This window comes from Brachyistius frenatus, unplaced genomic scaffold (genome assembly GCF_029030835.1).
Source record: "Brachyistius frenatus isolate BFR_SWC_R1_liver_20210118 unplaced genomic scaffold, ASM2903083v1 Contig_178, whole genome shotgun sequence".
NCBI classification, from domain to species: Eukaryota; Metazoa; Chordata; class Actinopteri; family Embiotocidae; genus Brachyistius; species Brachyistius frenatus.
This window is the reverse complement of record NW_027210777.1, coordinates 392,429-410,220: the sequence shown is the minus strand read 5'-3', so window position 1 is coordinate 410,220 and position 17,792 is coordinate 392,429. Positions and strand designations below refer to the sequence as shown.

Sequence of the window (17,792 nt, the reverse complement as noted above, 5' to 3'; positions counted from 1 at the left end):
CTCTGTGTGTGTGTGTGAGACAGAGGGGTAGTTTACCTTACATGGCAGACAGACCTGCCATCTCTTCATGTTTATAGGAGCTGCTTTGTGACCTTCCTATTCACTACTTTACTCTAGTGCACAGGCAGATCATGTGACTCTGGCCCCTGGGGCCCAGACATGTAGACACACACACACACACACACACACACACACACACACACACACACACACACACACACACACACACACACACACACACACACACACACACACACACACACACACACACACACACACACACATACAGCAGGACCTGAAAGATCATAAAACAAATTTTAGCTGCTTCATTGATGTTTTCAAATCTCATCCTGGTCATTTGGAGTCTCTATGTTAGCATCTCTCTGTAATTTGTTAGCATCTTTGTAGTCACTTTGTGTTGTTGTCTAGTTGTTTTGTAGTTGATGTTTCTTGCCTCCTTGTGACCATTTTACATCTCTGTGGTTTAATTTATTGCATTTTTTCCCTTTTTTAAAATCACGTGGAGTAGAAACTAAAACTAAACTTTAGTTTAAATTGAACCTAAAACTAAACTCTAGTTTGAATTGAACCTAAAGATGGGGGATCCGTGCAGTCTACCTGGGTTGTGTCCTCCCTGAATGAAGCTGTTGCTCCACCTCGTGCTGACGTCATGAAGTGAACTACAGCTGGTTGAAAGTTGATCCTTTATTCTTCAACGTTTGGATCCAGTAGATGTGTATTAAGTACAGCCTGTATGTAGAGGAGGAGATATTAATATAATAAAGTGATTTATTCTCTGTTCTTTAAAGTCTCTAAGTTTTATTAGCAGCCCATTCATTGATAATTTTATTCAAAGAAATGTTTTAAAACTTGTTCAGTTTCTGATTAAAATTTAAAAAAAAAAAAAAAAAAACTCGACAGGATCAAAAACACTTTCTTTGACTTAAAACATTTAAAGTTCTGGTTCTGTTCGGTGAAGTTCCGCTGCTTCTTTCTCACTCAGATGTTTGGTTCTACCTACGCAGTCAACCGTAGACAGAAAGCCTCCCCACTGACAGGCCCGGCAGCCAATCTGCTTCTAGGGGGCGGACCCTGCGGGCCCGAGGCGTCCAATCAGATCCGTTTGTCGGTTATCGATTCAATTTGTCTGAAGCAAAGTTTTTGCGTGTCGCTGCGGGAGCTGGACCTGCCTACCAAGCTGCTGCCGCTACCGGAGAAAACCGAGCAGACCGACGAAGAAGAGGCAGTCCCAGGGAGAGGAAGAGCGACAGAGAGCGGGAACCGGCGGTGGACCGTTAATTTCATCCGCACACCGGAGAGAACAGCGAGCTGCTGGAAGAACATCATCCGCCGCGGACCGGGGAGCACAAGCCGAACGCGTTCACAGCTGATCGACACATGAATATTATGGATCTCTACGACGACGACGACATAGACTACATGCAACAGGAGGATGACTGGGACCGGGACATGCTGCTGGACCCGGCCTGGGAGAAGCAGCAGAGGAAGGTGAGACCTCCGCATACCTCCGTCTACCTCCAGGGCGGAAGTGGTGGTGGTGGGGAGGGAGGGAGTGGGGGGTTGGGAAGGGGTATAATATCGATAAAGCTGATAACACGTCACAGAGGAGCATCGATCAGTCACCGCAGCACGAGACACTCAGCGGCTCCAACAGCGCGTGGCAGTTGATTAGTGATTATCAGGATCATTATCGATCAGCTGCATTCAAACTTTACACACACACACACACACACACACACACACACACACACACACACACACACACACACACACACACACACACACACACACGGGGGGGGGGTGTACTGTAACAGATGTCAGCCTTCAACGGCCCCTCAGTCATCTGTTTTATGATGATGCGACGTGGATTAGACCACTTAACAAGTGTGTGTGTGTGTGTGTGTGTGTGTGTGTGTGTGTGTGAGTGAGTGACTGTGTGTGTGTGTGAACCTACAGTCTCCTGAAATTAGCGGATTTACACAGTTTGTGCTGATGATGGTCAGACTCGTTGTGGAAGTTGTTCAGTTGTATTGTTGATGTGCTGTGTTGTTATGTTGTGAGTCAATCTGAAGGTTTGTGTTGTTGTTCTGTTTTGTTGTGGATGTTTGTGTATAGATTCATATTAATCTGATCTGATGGTTTTTGAGATGTTCAGACCAGCTGGTCCTCCTGCTGTACCTCCTTTGCCTCCTGCTGTACCACCTCCACCTCCTACTGTACCTCCTTCACCTTCACCTCCTACTGTAAATCCTCCATGTCCTACTGTACCCCTTTCACCTCCTACTGTACCTCCATCTCCTCCAACTGTACCTAATTCATCTTCTCCTGTACCTCCTCCTCCACCTCCTATTGTACCTACTTCACCTCCTGCTGTACCTACTTCATGTCCTCCTGCATCTCCTACTGTACCTCCTTCACCTCCTGCTGTACCTACTTCATCTCCTCCTCCACCTCCTACTGTACCTCCTTCACCGCCTCCTCCACATCCTACTGTACCTCCTGCTGTACCTACTTCATCTCCTCCTCTACCTCCTACCGTACCTCCTTCATCTCCATGTCCTCCTTCATCTCCTACTGTTCCTCCTTAATCTCCTCTTGTACTTCCTTCATCACTTGCTACTGTACCTCCTCCACCTCCTCCTCCACCTCCTATTGTACCTACTTCACCTCCTGCTGTACCTACTTCATGTCCTCCTGCATCTCCTACTGTATCTCCTTCACCGCCTCCTCCACGTCCTACTGTACCTCCTTCACCTCCTGCTGTACCTCCTTCACCGCCTCCTCCACATCCTACTGTACCTCCTTCACCTCCTGCTGTACCTACTTCATCTCCTCCTCTACCTCCTACCGTACCTCCTTCATCTCCATCTCCTCCTTCATCTCCTACTGTTCCTCCTTAATCTCCTCTTGTACTTCCTTCATCACTTGCTACTGTACCTCCTTCACCTCCTACTGCACCTCCTTCACCTCCTTTACCTCCTACTGTATCTCCTTCACCTCCTACTGTACCTCCTTCACCTCCTCCTGTACCTCCTCCTCCTCCTGTGTAACAAGGGGAGGAGAGTCTGAGAGGAATCTGACTCTGTGGTTTGGGCGGGACCTCCGTGGAGCTTCGTGCCCAAACATGGTAATAATCGTTCCTCTCGCTGCTGCTGGAAAACTTTTCCTCAACTTTCTGTCTGAGAAGCTTCTGGTTTCCTGGATGATGTCATCGTCAGGCTGCTACTGGTCGAAGGCAAATAAAGGGAAATACAGGGCAGGTATGCAGGGTCGGTGTCAGGTGTGAACGGAGGAGGAGAAGGAGAAGGAGGAGGAGGTCACTGCTGCTCCTTTACAGCCTTTTATGTTTTAAACATCTCAATGCAGAAAAGAGGAAGTGGGACGAGTCTGGAGGAAGTGGTTCAGATAACAGACCTAAAACTGTCCTGGATGATCCTGCACACGCACACGCACACGCACACGCACACACACACACACACACACACACACACACACACACACACACACACACACACACACACACACACACACACACACAAACAAATTCCTCGGGGTCGATGAGCAGATAACCTGTGAGCCTTTCATGTTTGCAGTCTTTATTCCTCTGACCTGTTGAAATGCACCAACCAGCTTCCTGCTGCTTCAGCCTGCGAAGTGCTAATTGGTTCATTTAAAATGAAGGTGGAAGGAACATGGGAGGAAGAGGAGGAGGGAACAGTCAGGAGCAGTTAACAGTTGTTCAGACCTTCATCAGTTGGTGATGAAGAGTTCACAGCTCTCCTCCTGTTTCAGTTCCACAGTTTTCTGCTTCCTTTCAGAATAAAAGTCTTAAAATGTTCCACCCTGAGGCCTTATTTTGTAACAAGTTTTGAGGGAACACCAACGCAGCATGTCGGAGAGCTTCGTATACTTGGAGCTACAAGTCTCGACCCAACCCCGGGATGAATGATGTCTTATCTTGGGGAGCGTTTCGCACCCAGGTGTGTCAGAGCCAGACCCACAGCCGCAGCTGTATTCCTCCGAAGGATCTTCGTCATCGCACCCTCATCGCTCTCGGTCAGAGTTTTTTTGTTTTGTTTTTGGAAGGTGGAGTTCAGGTGTTTGCCCTAATAAGGTCAAAAGCCGCCAGCACCTGTGACGGTCCTGCCCGGAAACGCCCCGCCCTCCTGCTTCCCATCTCCGTGTTCCCAAACAGCTCCCAGCCACACCCACATTCCCCCGCCCCGGTCCCAGATATGAGGAATCGCTTCATGTTTTCACACACAGGAATTTCACCCACCTGCAGCACCTGGCCGTTAGCAGCTTTGCCCGAGGGCATTTCGGCCATTTGGGCATTTGTTCACTTTTGCCCGTTAAGTTCTGACACACATAAATCATCTCATCTCGCGTGAAATGTGTAAAGTGTCTTTGAAGGACTTATTCGAATTAGTTTTTCTCTGTAGTGAGATGCAGCAGCGTGTCGGTCAGCACGATGAATCGTACTGCATGTCTTAATTAGTCAGCTTTAATTAATTGTTAATAAGTGACCAGGCTATCGGTAGCTGCAGGCGTCCAAACAAGAGAATCCTGACTTACATCCAGACTCGCTGCTTCTGCAGGAAATCGCACATCTTCACCGAGATGCAGCAGCTGGTTGATGAATCAAATCATCAATAGAAAAGGATCCTTAGATGCTCCCGCAGGTCGTTTGAGGCGGTCCTGTTGCTGATTGGCTGCTGTGCGTCAGCTGACTGTACACCGAATGGACTGTCATTTTTTTTTAGACGACTCATCAGGTTTGTTTCGCCGTTCAGGAAGCTGAGTCACTTCTAGTAACTCTGGTTCCACACGGCAGCAGCTGATTGCCCGCTTGCGTAATAGGATGTGTGATGTCAGCCACAAACACTTCACAGTCACAGTCCTCCCATGATGCACTTCCAGAGACCCCGCTTTAACAGAAGAAGAGAAAATGTGAGGGTGAACATGATGAAGGCTGCTCCTTTTCGCTACATTAAACATGAAGCTGTAGAGTGTCACTTTCTTTCTTGATGTGTCATGTGATGTTTCATCCTGCTGCTGACAGGTTCATGATCTGATCACGTTCTCATCATCACCAGTTTAAACCAGTCAGATTTATTTATTTATTATTTTAACTGATAAATCAGGTGTCATTAATATTTTCATTACTTGTGAAAAATTGTTCACAGCTGAATACTGCTTCTGATTGGTTGTCATCTAAATGCTGTTGCTGTTTGGTCATCATCTGAAAGCTGTTGCTGATTGGTCGTCATCTAATCGCTGTGTTTGATGTTTGAAGAGGAAAATGTGAGCGGTTCTGGTTCTTATCTGAGCGGCTTCAGATTCCGACTCAGATTCTCTCACAGCTCGTTTTCTCAGGCTCCAGATTTAGAAACAGGAATCCGCTCGGAGCTGTTGGAGGTCATTAGAACAGTTCATAGTGAAATGAGTTGTAACGACTGAATAGTTCAGACGCACTGCTTCATTTACACTTTAATAATCTGCAGTAGGATGTACAGACTCAGTCGGGTAGATTCCACATCCAGCCGGGGATTTTGGGGTCAAGGTGCACTTCCTGTGGAGCTCATTGCTGGAGCGTGTCTGGAAACACTCCACATTGGTCACGTGATTCCACTGGTCACATGTCTCCATACCACACGGTTTATAGGTGATGTGAGCATGTTTCTGAGGAATGTTCCGGCTCCACATGCAGGGACTGAGTCGCTATGCTAATGCTATTCATCAAACCACTGTGTGCGTGTGTATGCGTACATGTGTGTGTATATGTGTGTAACATGTGAGTGTAAGCTGTCGCAAGGCAGTAGCTGCAGTGCTCGGAGTAAACAGATACCGTGGCACACCTTTCCTTTCAGCGGCTGTGGGCAGAGCTTGTGGTGCCCTGGGGTTGGGTGTAGGGGGGCGTAGAGGAGCTGTGTTCAGGAGGGCATCCTTTGTCCCTCTGTCAGCCTGGAGTCAATAATTTATGATGCAGCAGGGCAGAGCCTGAGAGTCAGGTGACCCCAGGTGCTGCAGCTGTTAGCAGCGCTGTGGGTCATTTCACAGGTTATTGATCCTTATGTCGATCTCGTCGCTCTATAGCCACCTGCTGTCTGCAGGAGGGGAAGGAGGAAACAGGAAAGAGAAAGGGGGAGGGAGGTCTGGAAGGTTAACTTTAATTTACACCGAAGTAGAATTCAGACTTCAACACAGAGAAGAAGAGGACTGATGATGAAGAGGAGGGCGAGATGGATGATGATGATGAAGAGGAGGGAGGAAGAGAGATGGATAATGATGATGAAAATGAGTTGTTGTGCTCTTCCTCTTTTCTGAAGTGGGTCGAGTATCGATCGTGTGGATTTCAATCAGCTGTTACTGATCGTCTGTTACATCACGCATCACAAGCTGCATCATGAGCTGCATCACAAGCTGTGCTACATGCCTTAATGATGACTGTGATGCAGCTCTGCTGCAGCGCTGCAGGGGGAGCATGCACACTCCTGAAATCTTTTTCTTGTCCTCCTGAACTCTTCTTCTTCATGTCCTCGAGAGCTCTTCTTCTTCACGTCCTCCAGAGCTCTTCTTCTTCACGTCCTCCTGAACTCTTCTTCTTCACATCCTCCTGAACTCTTCTTCTTCATGTCCTCATGAAATCTTCTTCTTCATGTCCTCATGAACTCTTCTTTTCATGTCCTCATGAAATCTTCTTCTTCATGACCTCCAGAACTCCAAGAAACCAAGAAACACAGTCAACAGTGATATTGTACTGTGATGGATTTTGCCAGAGGTAAGTTATTGTACAGTCAGGTGCAGTGCAGTGGGTAGGAATGATCTCCTGTATCTGTCCTTGTGACAGCGGAGCTGGAGGAATCTTTTAGAGAAAGTGCTCCGCTGTCCCTGCAGCAGGTGGTGGAGAGGGTGGTCAGGATTATCCAATATGGATAATAGTTTGTTCAGCGTCCTCCTCTCCACCACCTTTTCCAGGCTGTCCAGTTTGTAACTGATGATGGAGCCGGCCTTCTTAACCAGTTTGTTAAGTCTGTTGGTGTCACCGGCTCCAATGCTGCTCCCCCAGCAGACCACAGCGAAGTACAATGCACTGGCCACAGCAGACTGGTAGAACATCTCCAACATCTCGCTGCACACATTGAAGGATCGAAGTTTCCTCAAGAAAAAGAGTCGACTCATCACCTTCTTGTAGACAGCATTGATGTTGGTCTTCCAGTTCAGTCTGTTGTCGATGGACACACCCAGGTACTTGTACTCCTCAACCATGTCCACCACCTCTCCCAGGAGTCTCAGCGGTTGTGGAGCCGTCGTCTTCCTTCTGAAGTCGACCACCATCTCTTTGGTCTTGGCTACGTTCAGGAGCAGGTGATTCCTTCCCGCCCACTCCACAAAGTCCTCCACTACTGCCCTGTACTCATCCTCCCGTCCATCCCTTATACATCCTACCACTGCAGAGTCATCAGAGAACTTCTGCAGATGGCAGGACTCTGAGTTGTACTGGAGGTCAGTTGTGTATAAGGTGAACAGGAAGGGGGACAGAACAGTTCCCTGAGGCGCTCCAGTACCACTGACCACCATATCAGACAGCACACTGCCCAGACGGACAAACTGTGGTCTGCCTGTCAGGTAGTCAGTGATCCAGGAGACGGTGGACGCGCCCACCCCCACCACCCGCAGCTTCTCACTCAGTAGCAGTGGTTGGATGGTGTTGAATGCACTGGAGAAATCAAAGAAAGTGATTCTCACAGAGATCTCACAAATTGCAGAGGGTCCAGAGAAGATTTCACCAGCGGCCTGAGGTGGGCCAAGACCAGCCTCTCCAGCACCTTCATCACATGAGATGTGAGGGCAACCAGTCGGTAGTCGTTGAGGCCAGATGGAGTCATCTTCTTGGGGACTGGAACCAGGCAGGACGTCTTCCACAGCACCGGGACCTCCTCCTGCTTCAGGCTCAGGTTGAAGAGGTGTTGTAGGACCTCAGCCAGCTGGACGGCGCAGGTCTTCAGGACCACGGGGCTGATGCCGTCAGGTCCTGCAGCCTTGCGCTGGTGGATTCTCTCCAGCTGTCTCCTAACCTGGTCAGTCGTCACAGAGAGGGGGGTGGGGGGGTCAAGGTGTCGATGGAGGAAGAGCCCTTTGAGATTGAGGGCTCTATGCAGTTCACCAGGGGGCGCAGAGGGGGGAGGGGGGGAGGCAGCAGAGGTGTTTGGGAGGTGTGAGGTGTGGAGGAGACAGATGAGGGTGGTGAACTAAACCTGTTGAAGAAACAGTTTAGTTCATTTGACCTCTCCAGGTTCCCCCTGGTTGTCTCTCTCTCCCCTTGAACCCAGTAATCTCCTTCATACCGGTCCACACCTCCCTCATGTTGTTCTGTTGGAGTTTGGCCTCCACCTTCCTCCTGTAGGAGTCCTTGCACTCTCTCAGCTTCTCCTTCAGGTCATGCTGAACTCTCCTGAGCTCCTCCCTGTCCCCAGACCTGAAAGCTGATTTCTTCTTATTAAGAAGAACTTTCAGGTCACTGGTGATCCACGGCTTATTGTTGGGGAAGCATTTTACAGTCCGGGATGGTACGGTGGAGTGTTCACAGAATTTAATGTATTCTGTGATACAGTCCGTCATGCTGTTGATGTCCTCCCCATGTGGTCCACACAGCACATCCCAGTCCGTGGACTCAAAGCAGTCCTGCAGGGCTTCTTTAGCCTCCTGTGTCCACCTCCTCACAGTCCTGGTGGTCACAGGCTGCCTCTGCACCAGGGGAACATACTTGGGAGTCAGCAGGACCAGGTTGTGGTCTGATCTACCAAGGGGGAAGGGCAGTAGTACTGTATGCATCCATGGCATTAGCATACAGTAGGTCCAGAGTTTTATTGTTCCGTGTGGGGCAGTTAACACACTGGTGCAAAGTTGGCAGTACTTTATCCAGACTGGTGTGGTTAAAGTCTCCAGTAACTGCCAAAAATGCACCGGGATGCTTAGTCTGCAGTTTAGCCACAGTGGAGTGGATGGTGTCCACTGCTGCCTCTGCGTCAGCTGATGGAGGAACGTACACAGCGATGACAATGGCGGACGTGAACTCCCTCGGCAAATAATAAGGGCGCATCCCCACGGCTAGCAGTTCAATGTCCGGGCTACAGAAACGTTCCTTCACACACACGTGGTCGGGATTGCACCACCTCTCGTTCACATAGACTGCAATCCCTCCACCTTTCTTCTTACCGCTCCGAACAACGTCTCTGTCCGCCCGAATATTCCTGAAGCCGGGTACGGCCGCGCTGTGGTCCGGGAAATGTGAGTGCAGCCATGTCTCGGTGAAACACATGATGCTGCACTCCCGGTATTCCCGCTGTGTCTTTACCAGCGCGCCGAGCTCGTCCGTCTTGTTGGCCAACGACCTCACGTTTCCCATTAAGATCGCCGGTACCGCTGGTTTGTATTTCCTCCTTTCAGGCCTTTAGTTAGCTCCAGCTCTGCCGCCCCGCCGTCTTCTCCGAAGTTCAACGGGGATCTCAGGCCTCGCTCCGGGCAGCAGCAGTAGGGGCCTACTCAGCGCAATCAGCTGATCACGTGAGTAAACAATAACAGACACGAAGCTGCTGCAACAGGCTGCCGCTAGCACGGCGCCATCTTATCAATGTTCTTCACGACCTCCAGAACTCTTCTTCTTCACGTCCTCCAGAACTCTTCTTCTTCACGTCCTCCTGAACTCTTTTTCTTCACGTCCTCCTGAACTCTTTTTCTTCACGTCCTCCTGAACTCTTCTTCTTCACGTCCTCCTGAACTCTTCTTCTTCACGTCCTCATGAAATCTTCTTCTTCATGACCTCCTGAACTCTTCTTTTCATGTCCTCATGAAATCTTCTTCTTCATGTCCTCCTGAACTCTTGTTCTTCACATCCTCCTGAACTCTTGTTCTTCACATCCTCCTGAACTCTTGTTCTCCACGTCCTCCTGAACTCTTGTTCTTCACGTCCTCCAGAGCTCTTCTTCTTCACGTCCTCCTGAACTCTTCTTCTTCACGACCTCCTGAACTCTTCTTCTTCACGACCTCCTGAACTCTTCTTCATTACCTCCAGAACTCTTGTTCTTCACGTCCTCCAGAACTCTTGTTCTTCACGTCCTCCTGAACTCTTCTTCTTCACGTCCTCCTGAACTCTTCTTCTTCACGTCCTCCTGAACTCTTGTTCTTCACGTCCTCCTGAACTCTTGTTGTTCATGTCCTCCAGAGCTCTTCTTCTTCATGTCCTCCTGAACTCTTGTTCTTCATGACCTCCAGAGCTCTTCTTCTTCATGACCTCCTGAACTCATCTTTTTTTTCATGTCCTCCTGAACTTTTCTTCTTCTTCTCATGAGCACTGATCCGCTCAGCTGTCGGTTGGTTTTATTTGAACTTATTTTCTTCTTTGCAGCATAGGGGACGTGCAGCCTGCAACCATCAGTTAGAGGCACTGCAGCCTGCTGCTCTGATCCATCACTGCTGAGACATGGTGATCAGTTGTCTGATTTGTTTCCCTGAACTATAATACGTTATTAAAAGGCCATCATGTCTGCTCACGTTGACAGCATCACAGCAGGTTCCATTTTTTTTTATGGATGTTTGTAGAGCAGCTGTTTAAATCACCTCAGAGGTTCAGCTCACTGTTCTCTACCTGCAGTGAACTCTGAGACCTCCAACAGGAGAGTTTTACGTGTCACCGTGGAAACTGTGTCAGTGATGGTGCCTTTAAGTTCTCTTCAGACAGACGTTTCTCTCAGCGGTTCTGATGCAGCACTTCTGTTGTTGTGTCACTCTGTCGATCGGCTACAGTGCCTAGCGTCCCAGACATGAACAAAGCTCTGAGGCCAGAGGTCAGAGCAGGCGGTGGTCTCTGTGACAGTCAGATGTAATATACAGATGACCTGTAGGGGCAGTGTGGAGCTGTGACAGGGTCAGGAGGGCGTGTGTGGGAGGAGCCGACAGCGTTTTGTCCCCTTGTCCTCAGAATGAGTAAAATAGTGACGCCCTCGACTGTCGCCATGGTTACTGTTTACATCAGGTGAATCCAGACGTTGTGATTATATTGCTGTTCCCCTGGTGCGCCCTCTAGTGGGCCAGTAACACTGGACAGTCAGTCAGCGATAAAGTTCTCAAATGTTCCTTTTAAGAAAAAATATTCTGATCAGTTTGTTGTTTAAAAAAACTGGAAGTTTTGTCCTGTTAACTTGTAAATAAATCTCTTACACTGCTGGGAATAAAATCTTGTGATTGGATTCTGTCTGGTCAGCACAAAGAGACCATAGATGTGTTTATACTCGACGTAAGAATGTGAATTACATACTTGAACACGTGTTGTAGTCGTGTTGTAGATATGTTGTCGACGTGTGTGTGTGTGTGTGTGTGTGTGTGTGTGTGTGTTACACAGTAACAGTGTGTGCAGCTGATGACCTCCAGTCTGTTGGACAGAAATGTCCTAGATGTCCAGCGGTCCTCACAGGAGGCGTACAGTACAGCTGATGTGTTGAAAGTGTCCTTTGTTTGGAGAGCAGTATGAAGCTCCGCCCACCTCAGCAATTCTCCAGTCACCTGACGGTCAGCAGTGGAAAAACGCTGCAGTGGCAGAAAGCAGCAACGACGAGCTGCAGCTGACTCATGATTAGCGAGCTCAGACCCAGGACTGCTGAGTCATGATAACATGTCCGCCTGGTTTCAGTACAGTTCTGTTGGTGGGACTTCAGATGATGCTGCTGCTTTAGGACTCCCTGTAACTGTAGAAACTCTGACTCAATCTCAGGTGTTTGAACAGGATTCTGTAGCAGGTGTTCGGTCTCTCTGAGCTGCTCAGCGACGAGCCCAGAGGCTTCATTTACATCCAACCACAGATTTACATCTGATTTGTGTGCTGTGACATCAGAAGTGAGTCATTGTGTTCTCCTCAGTTGTTGTGTTCTCCTCAGGTGGTGTGTCCTCCTCAGGTGTTGTGTCCTGCTGAAAGTGAGGTGACTCTTGTGTTGCTTCAAGTTGTTTTTAGATTCAGAGCCTGTAAATAAAACCTTTGCAGTGAAATATCTTTCAGTCTCGTCACCTGACTGCAGAGCTGAGAGCTGATTGGTTCAGATTTATTACTGATGGAGGCGTCGACTTTTGTTCCATTTAAAGTTTTATTCAGGTAGTTTTACTAAACACACCTTCCTCTCAATGGAACATCCAGGATGATGAAAGATGATGGTGGTGGTGGTGGTGATGGTGATGATGGTCATGATGATGATGATGGTAAAGATAAAAGATGATTTTCATGATGATGATGATGATGGTAATGGTGATGATAATGGTTACTATGATCAGCCTCAGAGATGAACTCTCTCCATCACAGACGTTCTCTGGTAGGAAACTTGTGTTGTGTGTGTGTGTGTGTGTGTGTGTGTGTGTGTGTGTGTGTGTGTGTGTGTGTGTGTGTGTGTGTGTGTGTGTGTGTGTGTGTGTGTGTCCATGTGTGTGAGCATGGACGTGGGCATCCAAACTGGTCGTTGGCGGGTCTTCAGGCTTACATGGTTGTCATAGCAACTGCCCATTTGTCGGGTGCTCTGCAGCATCTCTACACCCAGGCTGCTCTGTGAAATGAACACACACACACACACACACACACACACACACACACACACACACACACACACACACACACACACACACACACACACACACACACACACACACACACACACACACACACACACACACACACACACACACACACAAATATGCACCAGGCTGCTTCGGGACAGTAAACATCAGTTCACTGGTCACACAGTTCTTCATCAGTCTGCTTCACAGCTCTGTCAGCAGCACTCGTGTGTGTGTGTGTGTGTGTGTGTGTGTGTGTGCGTGTGTGCGTGCGTGCTGAAGCAGCAGCAGTAGATAAGTGTGATGAGACGAGTCTGCTGAGTCGGCGGTTTCTCGAAACAGCCTGGCTGGATGGATGCTGCACCTGAACAACACTTCCTGTTGTCTGCTCAGTGTGTGTTTGTGTCGGTGCGCGCCCAGCTGAATCCTCTAGACGGGGATGAATGATGACATCTGACCCCTTGCACTCAGACTCCTAGATGATGTTCAGTGTTTGATAGTTTGAATGTGATGTCTGCACATCGTCGTTCCTCTGTCCTCCTGCGGTTCTGACTGGTTCTGTCCGGCAATTCTGTCTGGTTCTGTCTGGCCCATTTGCCAAGGTGGGTTTGATGTTCTGGAGTCTATCTGTGTACCAGATGAGCGGAGCCTCTTTGCTGCAGCCTGCAGAGCATCCAGACGTTTGACTTTTCTCCTGCTGAGCTGAAGGCAGCAGAACTCTGCTGGACCGGTTCCCGTCTCACCAGTTCTCCTCTCACATGCACAGAGGCCCGTTTCCTCTCCTTTCTCCAGTTTTTTATTTGTGCTGAATATGCTAATATGCTGTATGTGGCTGTTTTGTGAGTTTCACAGGGACTCCGATGTGCATTGTTGAAAGCTCCTTCCTGCGTGACGTCTGCCTGCTCATCTACTCGTCCTCTCCTGAACTGCTCGGCTCTCTGGAGCTGGACGGCTTCACTCGAAGGATTGTACTAATATGGTGCTGGCAGAGGAGCAGGAAATATTTTCCTTTTTGAGGCTGATTAATGGAGTGGGAGGAGGAAGGGGAGGGGGGTGTTAAGGCAGAGAGGAAGGTGAGAAAGTTTCACTGTCAGCAGAAACGGCTCTTTTTAATGTTACAGTTTTGTGTCACTGAACTGAACAGGAAGTACTGTAAATGTTCACAGTTCAAATCACACTCCAAGTTTTTGTTGAATCTGAAGTTAATATATTGTTATTTTATGCTAGTTCATGTTAACATGAAGGTCTCCTCACCAATCAGGGAGTGGCCACGTGCCAATGGCAGCAATACTTCAAGCTGATTGGTCACGGGCTGCTCCAATAGTTTCAAAGTGAAGCTGAGGTTTACACCTGCGAGGATTCACTGAGTGAAGACTGACAGTTTATGTCAGGCTCCTTATTTACTACGCTGTGTGCTACTTGAAGGTGGAGCTGCGTGGAGCTACGTGAAGCTGAATGAATCTACATTGAGCTACGTAAAGCTCGCTGCAGACAGTAGAGTGTCTTTCTGTCTGTCTGCTGGTTCCTCTTGTTTTGTGTGCAGTGAACAGACTAATGAGCCTCTGGTGCTGCAGTCTGTGAGCTGGAGCTGAGATCGTTGTGGGAAAACAGTCGCATGTAATGATGCTGACTGGGAACTTTCCCCAAATTTGATGCGGAGCAGATTCTTCCTCCTCCGGACCCCCGTTGTTTTTACAGCCCGCCTCAGTTCTGGGAGTCTGACAGCAGAGAACGGAGGGGGGAGGTTTACGTGCCTCCACTTCCTCCCACAGACTCTCACTCTGCTACACGACGGGTTGTTCAACCAGACAGACGAGAACAGTTCTGGTCTCCAGCAGCAGACATGTTAACAGCTCACTGACATTCATCGCACATACATGACACACGGAAGCATCACACGCCACAGAGCTGCATGCATCCATCTGCAGTCATACATGTTGTCCTCAAAGCCACCAGACTCCTTTGATTAAAAACAGTCGTTTTACCTGACAGAACACTGGTCGTTGTGGTGTTTGTTTGTTTGGATATTTTTCAAACACCAACGGCACAAACAAAGTTACTGAAGGAGGCAGTGGAGGACTCCAGGGATCTGTCAGGTAAAATTATGTTTTTATTAGAGGAGTCTGGTGTGTTTGAGGAGATGGCTGTAGCAGCTTCACTTCACTGATGTGAATAGAGCCCACTTTTAGGGGCTAAAGTAGCTTCCATCTGTTAGCTGTTGTTAGCTGTTAGCTTCCATCGGTTAGCTGTTAGCTTCCATCTGTTAGCTGTGGTTGTTGTAAGTGGTTAGCTTTCATTTGTAAGCTGTTGTTGTTTTAACTGTTAGCTTCCACCTGTTAGCTGTTGTTAGCTGTTAGCTTCCATCTGTTAGCTGTTGTTGTTCTTAGCTGTTAGCTTCCATCTGTTAGCGATTGTTGTTCTTAGCTGTTTGAATATTACACTAAAAGGCGTGTTACAGACTCCTGCTGGCTGGTTGGAGTAACGCTGCTCTGAGTCAGCCGGCCCTCTGAGAGGCTGCAGTAATCTGCCTGTGAGAACACCTGAAGGGCTGAAGTATGGAGACAACATAGCCTGGGGCCTCTGTCAGGAGATAGAGCACCATATAATCTGTACTCTTCCTTCACCTCTCCGACAGCGTCCACTGAGTCCCCTTCTGCTCTCTCATTGGCTCCAACGCCACCACACACCAACAAAAAGGCCCAGCTCCTCCCCACATCACTTTATTGCTGGTTGTGGAAACCTCAGAGTGATGTCATCATGAGCATCTCTTTTAAGTGTTTTTTGTTCTGCAGCAGTGGAGAGAGACACTGAGTCTTTCATGAGGCCTGGCTCGGTTCCTGCCGCTCCTCCTGCAGCTCCTCCTGTCACTCCTCCTGCCACTCCTCCTGCAAACATGGCTCCTGATGTTGGGCCTGGCTCTAATTAACCCAGGAGCTTGTAAAAAAGCATTCACAGCAGGGTGCATGGCGGGTCCACTCCTCATGCCAGCTACTGTTGGGCAGCTCATATCCAGCTCCACATGTTCTCTGTTAGAGAGCCAGCAGCGGTGGAGGAGGAGGTGGAGATAGATGGTGGAGGAGGTGGAAGTAGAAGGTGGGGTGGAGGTAGTAGCTGGTAGTTAATATTAGTAGTTGGTAGTTACTGTTTGTCCTAATAGTTAGTATTTGTAGTTAGTATTAGTAGTTGGCATTGGTAGTTAGTATTTGTTGTTCGTATTAGTGGTTAGTACTTCGTATTAATAGTTAGTATTAGTTGTTGTTAGTACTAGTAGTTGGTAGTTACTGTTAGCCCTAGTAGTTGGTATTAGTAGTTGTTGGTAGTTAGTATTAGGAGTTTGTAGTTATTATTATTAGTTGGTAGTTGGTCTAGTTAATAGTTATTGGTATTAGTTAGTAGCTATTAGTTATTATCCTCCGGCGCGGCCTTTATACAGGCGTTCATGAATGATTAACCCTGCTCACTCTGATGATGCTCTGACTGTTGATCTGGTGCCTCCATCAGGCTTTATCACTGAATACCTACAAACTACAAACACTCCCATGAGACTCGGCTTTTCTTCATGTCGAGCCTCCTGACTGACGGTTTGTGTCTTCGCCTCCAGACGTTCACAGCCTGGTGTAACTCTCACCTGAGGAAGGCCGGCACGCAGATCGAGAACATCGAGGAGGACTTCCGGGACGGCCTGAAGCTCATGCTGCTACTGGAGGTGATCTCAGGTGAGTTTACTGAGCAGGATTACCTGGATAAAACAGGATCCTCCTTAAAGGAATAGTTCCACATGTTCATGTCTCTCTGACTGGTCAGTGAGAAGATTAGTGAAAATAAAAGTCTCCATCTTCTGTGATGACTTATGAGACACATTTAAGTAGAAATTATTTGATGTGTTGTGGATATATTTAATAGGTAGAGACGCACTGAGTGAGTTTTTGTCTGCAGGCGAACGCTTGGCCAAACCAGAGAGAGGGAAGATGAGAGTCCACAAGATCTCCAACGTCAACAAAGCGCTCGACTTCATCGCCAGCAAAGGAGTGAAGCTGATTTCTATTGGAGCAGAAGGTGGGTAATGTCATCGTACAGCGACCTGTCACAGACTTTCCCTCACTACGCTGCACTCGCTACACGACACTCACTACACTACAATCATTACACTCACTACATTACACTCACTACACTACATGCACTACATTGCACTCACTACACTACACTACACTATACTACACTACTTACACTCACTACACTTACACTACACTGCACTCACTACACTCCACTCACTTCACTTCACTTCACTTCACTACACTTTCCTAAACTACACTTTCCTACACTCAGACGTTTGAATCTCAGAGGACAGAAATTCTTTTGTAAAGTGGAGTTATTTTTTTTTTTGCAGTTCGGTAGAAAGACTCATAAACCAGACCAACATTCCAGACAGATTAGCCGGCTGAATCCCCTCCTGGTCCTGTTGCCTGCTAACTGTGGAGGGACAAGTCGAGGGCCCGCCTCTCCTCCGCTCATCAGGGGGTCTGTTGTTGGGGAGGGAGGAGGGGGCAGTTTCCAATGGACTTAAAGGGATTTGAGCTCCTCCCCCAGGTGGATCAGTGGTGTTCATTAGAGATAATCTCAGCTCCTATCTGCATGTGTTGTAAATGCTAAGCATGCTAAGATCTTCACAGGGACAATGCTAACATGCTTATGTTTAGCACATATGCTTATGATATGATTTATCTGTAGAGTATATAACAAGTAATTTCGACCCAGCAATCTGATTGGTCAACTGCACATCTTGAACGCGCTCAAACCACCATAAAAGCACACCTTGCTCATCACTAGACATATCACTCCACCTTCTCAATGGGAATATGTAATTGGAATTGAATTTCATATCATATGCAATATAATGTTGTTTTTACTTATTATAGGTCTATTAAATGTGACCCATTTGGTGAAATCGGGTCTCTTTTGGTCCTTTCTGGTCGCCCCAAGCTCCCGTACCGCAACACCACGGATAGTCGCGCACTTAAAATCCTAGCGGTGTTGTTGTGCTCTTCCTCTTTTCTGAAGTGGGTCGAGTATCAATCGTGTGAATTTCAATCAGCTGTTACTGATCGTCTGTTACATCACGCATCACAAGCTGCATCATGAGCTGCATCACAAGCTGTGCAACATGCCTTAATGAT

General features: G+C 48.1%; 1 protein-coding gene across 8 annotated transcripts in view; it reads left to right on the top strand.

The window, feature by feature from the left end:
- Positions 1-1,164: 1,164 nt before the first annotated feature.
- actn1 (actinin, alpha 1) overlaps positions 1,165-17,792 on the top strand; it is a 32,404-nt gene continuing 15,776 nt past the window's right edge. For 5 of the 8 annotated variants that reach the window (XM_069717662.1, XM_069717665.1, XM_069717663.1 and 2 more), the window contains exons 1-3: positions 1,165-1,509; positions 16,220-16,334; positions 16,555-16,674. In XM_069717662.1, coding sequence (XP_069573763.1) covers positions 1,399-1,509; positions 16,220-16,334; positions 16,555-16,674 — 346 coding nt within the window. In that variant the 5' untranslated portion in view covers positions 1,165-1,398. Of the gene's footprint in view, positions 1,510-14,503; positions 14,715-16,219; positions 16,335-16,554; positions 16,675-17,792 lie in introns of those variants that run through there. The other 3 variants (XM_069717664.1, XM_069717660.1, XM_069717666.1) reach the window with 2 other exon arrangements.